Genomic DNA, 6,056 nt, shown 5'->3' with positions numbered 1-6,056 from the left:
AAATAAATATTATATAAAAAAGTAAATTTGTTAAAAAATAGAATATATAGGAACACATTTGTTGCAAAAGAAATATATAGAAAAAAAGTTGGTGAAATTAAAAGAAATATAAGGAAACACATTTGTTGAAATATAAAAAGAAATATATAGATAAACAAATTTGTTAAGAAAAAAAAAATATTTCACACATTTCATTATAAAAATGAAATTGAAAATTATTTTAAATAAAAAAAAAAACACAAAAAATATTCAGTTAAAAAAAAAAAAAAAATAGAAATGTAGAAAAAATATTTAGTTAAAATAAAAAATGAGAAAAAATTTTATCAGAAAATAATTGAAAAAAAAAAAAAATAAAATAAAATAAAATGTAATTAAAATGTAATTAAAATACAAAATGAGGAATTTTATCAGAAAAAAAAAATATAAAAACACTTCATTTAAATAAAAAATATATAAAAAAATTTACTTTAAATACAAAAGGAGAAAACAATTCATTTAAATAAAAATCATGAGAAAAAAATGGAGTTAAAATTAAAATGAGAAAATTAATCAGAAAAAGATACAGAAAAAAATTAAGTTAAAATAAAAAATGAGAAAAAAAAAACAATTACCTATATTTATTTACATACATATATATCTCAATACATATATACCTATACCCACACATATATATATATCTAAACGTACATATACATATATTTTTTTTTGTAGAAAAAACCCCAACTTGGACCTACGAAACTTTTTCGTGTGCTTGAAATACCCCAAAATGATTATAGTATCCCTACAGAAAAAGCATCCAACCGCTATATCCCATATGGTAAATATAAAGGCAAAACATATATATATGTTGAAGGAGAAGAAACAGATGATTATCTTCGTGATATATCTTCCTCTGATATTACTTCATCTTCTGAAAGCGAGTATGAAGAACTGGATATTAATGATATATATCCATATAAATCACCTAAATATAAAACTTTAATTGAAGTTGTACTAAAACCTAGTACAAATAATAATGTACAAGATAATTATACAGATGATGTGAAAAATAATAGTGATAAACCCACCGATAAATTTACTGAGGAAGAATGGAATGAATTAAAAAAGGATTTTATATCCCAATATTTACAAAATATACCAAAGGATTTACCTAATGAAAATATCATTGATGATAAGATCTATATGGATACACAACCTAACATTGTTGATAGTAGTATGGAAGAAAAACCTTTTATTACATCCATTCAAGATAGATTTCTTGATAATATTGGACAAGATATTACTTATAATATTAATTGGAATATACCAAAAAATATTAGAACTAATACTACAGATGTTCCAAAATATGTTACATCAAACGACAAATATTCTGGAATTGATCTAATTAATGATTCTTTAAATAGTGGTAATGATATTGATATATATGATGAGTTACTCAAACGAAAAGAAAATGAATTATATGGAACAAAATATACGAAAAAAACAAATTCCTATATTTTTGCAAAACCAATAAGTGGTGATCCTATAAGTAATCAAATAGATCTATTTCATAAATGGTTAGAGAGACATAGAAATATGTTCAACCAATGGAATAATAAAGAAGAAATCTTAAGTAAATTGAATGACGAGTGGAATAACGAAAATAAAGAACATATATTTGATATACCACCATCAACTCATGATGATATTAATAAAATTAATGATGAAAATTATAATATAATTTATACAAACACACATGATGGTGATGACAAAATATCTCTTGAACATCTTGGATCAACAAATATTTCACCCAATGATCTTCCAACGCAAAATAATGATTCTCAAAGACAAAATTTACGCACAAATATATCTATGGATATACTTATGGACGAAAATAATGATATAACAAATGAAGATGATCAGTTCGAAAATATGTACAATTTTTGATGATATTGAAAATAATTAAATGAACAATATGTGGAGAATAATAATTTAATTGGAGATGAAAATCATTATGTGAATTTAAAAAGGATTGTTTCTAGACAATATATTAATAAAAAATTAAAAGGAGTAACAAATTCTTATATCTAATGCAATATATTTATAAAAAAATATATATATTTAATAAATTTTATTAATATATAATAAAAGATAAGTTTTATAGAATTCAAAACATATAAAAATATTTTTCCAATTAATATTATATATATATAATATATTATTAAAAATAATATATAATTCTTTAAAAAAATTATAATAATTAATTTTCACCCTCCGAAGCTTTCTCAATTTTTAGAAATAATTCCTTTTGATGATCTTGATATAATTCTTCTTTTAATATTTTAAAAAATTCTAAGAATGAATAAATGAATTTTCTTATATCATCAAGTGTACTTTCATCTTTAATTAAATTAAAAAAATCATTAGTATATTTTTCCTGTTCACGTTCTACAGTTCTATTAAATCTTGCAATATTTTCTTCCCATATAGTGGCATATACAAGTTTCTTTTTAATACAAGAAGTAGTATCAGAATAATCATTATCTAGATAATTTTTTATTGATTCCTTTAAATCTTTCTTTATATCACCCAAACCTTCTTTTGCAACACGAACTGTGTGCGTCCATATATTTCCAAGATCTTTTGTGGGAGGGCATTCTTTTAATGAACTTAAAACATCTAATAATTCTTTTTCTGTTAAATTCTTTGACATATCATTATAATTTATATTACTTATTGAATTATTACTTTTATTTTCCACATTAATATTCTTATCATCATGATTAATACTATGTTTATTTTCCTCTACATTTTGTTCATTACTTTTAATATTTCCATTAGATTTTGTTTTATTTACATCTTCATTTTTAACTTTCAAATTTCTTTTCCATTGTGAACCGTTACTTTCTTTTTCTGCCTCACCTAAATTGCGTTTATATATATTACAATTTTTAACTATTTCTAAGCTTTCACTTTCTAAAAAATTCTATATAAAAAAAAATATATATATAACATATATACACATATAACATATATTTTATAGTACATTAATTTATAAAAAAATAAATAAATAATTATAATAATAATAAAAATATATATATCACCAACTTACATTCAAACAAATACAGTAAAATCCAATCATATATAAACTTAAGAAAAGGAATTTAAATGAGTTATAACGTAATGTTCCTTTTAGATTAGCATGAGAATGATGATAAAAGGTTAAAATACTACATTTTTTTTTATTCATCATATTAAAAACTTTTTTATTTTTTTTTTTTTTGATTAATATATAATGAATGAAATTATGAAAAATAATAATATTTATATAAATTCAAAATTAAAAATAATTGAATTTATAAGTAAACTATAATATATATATATATATATTAGACTTATATATTTTTATAATTTATTTTATTATATAAAATAACTTAAATAATAAAATATTTAATTAAAACAAAAAAATATAAAATTTTCCTTTATATATTTAAACAAAATATATGTCTTTAATTCAAGAATATTATGAATAACATATTAAACAATAATTTAATAATTATTATCAAGTATATATATTGTTAAGTGTGTTTTATTTTTTATAAAATATTCTGAAAATGTATTCTGTAAATACAAAATTCATTATATTTATATATAAAATATGACAAAAATACAAAATATTATTTGCACTCATATTTTTTAATATGCTTTATTATAAATATATTTATATTTTATTATTTTATGGTTTTGGTTTTTTAATCAATCAAATCTATATATTTATAACCTTAAGATATATATACTTATATATTATTATAAAAACAAAATATTTTAAATATTTCTTAATTATTTTATATTATGAAATATTATATAATATATATATCAGAACACATATATATTATAATTAAAAAATATTCACAATAACATTATTATAAAATAAAATGAATACAATATCTAAATGTTTTACTATTATTAGTGTATTATATTTGTTTATCAAATATTTATATATATAGTGCTACTAATATTATAAGACTTTAATACCTAAATGGTAATTATACACAATTATTCAAATATATATATTCCATTTCAATATCATACGTAATATAAACCATAATGTTTCATGTAATTTTATTTTTACATGTAATAAAAAAAAAACAAAAATATAATATATATACACAATCATTATTTTAAATTTCATTTTTTTCTAAAAGAATTATACATTTTCAATAATTTTTATCGTATATTCTTATTAATTCATTAATATTACACATAATATTAAACACATATTATAAAATTAAATTAAAAAGATATATTTTTTTTTTTATATTTAAAAATATATATATTATTTACATCATGAGATCCTTTTAAATTATTATTTTATCTAATTTATATTTTAATTATAATCCATATGATAAATAAAAATTTATATATGTATACATAAATTAATGTTCAATCAAATTTATTAAAAATATGAAAAAATATATAACATAAAATAAAAAAATATCCACACACATATATATAAAATGTTAATAAATATATTATTAAGCCAATCAACAAATATCGATGACGTTATATACTTTATTATCTGGCTCACATGATAATTTGTGACATCCATATTTTAATATATATACACTCAAATGTTTATAATTATTCTTATCCTTTTCATTTTTTTATTAACATTATATAATAAAATATATTTACAAAATTTTTTTTTTTTTTTAAAATATGTAAAATATTGATAATTTATAAGATAATCACAGAAAATATAATTAAACATATTATAATGAATAAATTATATTTCCATATGCTTAAAATAAAAAAATTAAAAATATATATAATTTTTATTTATATATTTTCAATCTACTTATTAGATTCTACTGAAAAAAAATAAAAATATGTGATTATATATCACACATATATTTCCATCAAAATATTTAATTGCTAACATATATATAAGAAAGAAAATATTTTTCTTTTAATTAAAAAGGCACTCTATAACATATATAAAATAAAAATATTTCTAATCTATATATATATATATATATATATATTAGAACAAATAAATTATCCATAATTCAATATTCCAATATTTTTTAGAAATATTTATTATTATATATATAAACGTAATTGGGGGAAACCCATTATATGTACACATATAAAATTCTTATAAAGTACTATATTTCAAATTTATTTATTCTATTGTAGTAATGTTGAAGATTTTAAGTACCTCAATTCCTTTAAGTTCTTTAAAAGAACTTATAAAAAAAGATCATCGATACCGCCCCTCCTTTTTCGTTTCCTAGGAAAACTTCGGGAGAGTGCATCTTAAGTACTTCCCCTTCTTTAATATTCCTTAAAGGAAAATATAAATTAGGTATATTTAAAATACTTTCCCTCTTTATTGTATTTTAAAAGAACATATAATATCAGATAATACTTAAAGTACTTAACCCTCTTTATTGTATCTTAAAAGAAATATAAATTAGGTGTATTTAAAGTACTTAAAACCATCTTTATTGTCTCTTAATATAACATATAAATTAGGTATATTTCAAGTACTTAAACCTCTTTATTCCTTCTTGCAAGAACATATAAATTAGGTATATTTCAAGTACTTAACCTCTTTATTCCTTCTTGCAAGAACATATAAATTAGGTATATTTAAAGTACTTAATGTCTTTATTCCTTCTTGCAAGAACATATAAATTAGGTATATTTAAAGTACTTACCCCTTTATTCCTTCTTACTAGAACATATAAATTAGGTGTATTTAAAGTTCTTACCCCTTTATTCCTTCTTACTAGAACATATAAATTAGGTGTATTTAAAGTTCTTACCCTTTATTCCTTCTTACTAGAACCTAGAAAGAGACATATATATAAAGTACTCCTCGACTTTATTATATCTTAAATGAACATAAATTAGGTTATTTAAAGTACTTAACCTTTTATTCCTTCTTGCAAGAACATATAAAATGAGATAATACTTAAATTCTACCCCTTTATTCCTTCTTACTAGAACATATAATATGAGATAATACTTAAAATACTTATACTCTTTTTCCTTCTTACTAGAACATATAA

General features: G+C 19.0%; 2 protein-coding genes across 2 annotated transcripts; one reads left to right on the top strand and one right to left on the bottom strand.

The window, feature by feature from the left end:
* Nucleotides 1–536: 536 nt before the first annotated feature.
* PADL01_0033100 (erythrocyte membrane protein 1 (PfEMP1)-like, putative) lies at nt 537–1,926 on the top strand (the record flags this gene model as incomplete). The annotated part of the gene is made up of 2 exons (XM_028680567.1): nt 537–576; nt 788–1,926. The coding sequence occupies 2 exons, from the start codon at nt 537–539 to the stop codon at nt 1,924–1,926; spliced, it is 1,179 nt and encodes a 392-aa protein (XP_028541345.1).
* A 313-nt stretch (nt 1,927–2,239) lies between these two features.
* On the bottom strand, nt 2,240–3,229 carry PADL01_0033000 (Plasmodium exported protein (PHISTa), unknown function; the record flags this gene model as incomplete). The annotated part of the gene is made up of 2 exons (XM_028680566.1): nt 2,240–2,965; nt 3,092–3,229. The coding sequence occupies 2 exons, from the start codon at nt 3,227–3,229 to the stop codon at nt 2,240–2,242; spliced, it is 864 nt and encodes a 287-aa protein (XP_028541344.1).
* Between the last annotated feature and the right edge of the window lie 2,827 nt (nt 3,230–6,056).

Source organism: Plasmodium sp. gorilla clade G2, assembly GCF_900097015.1.
Source record: "Plasmodium sp. gorilla clade G2 genome assembly, contig: PADLG01_00_54, whole genome shotgun sequence".
Classification (NCBI taxonomy): domain Eukaryota; phylum Apicomplexa; class Aconoidasida; order Haemosporida; family Plasmodiidae; genus Plasmodium; species Plasmodium adleri (nom. inval.).
Note: the sequence above shows the minus strand (reverse complement) of the source record. Positions and strands in the feature narration are given on the sequence as shown.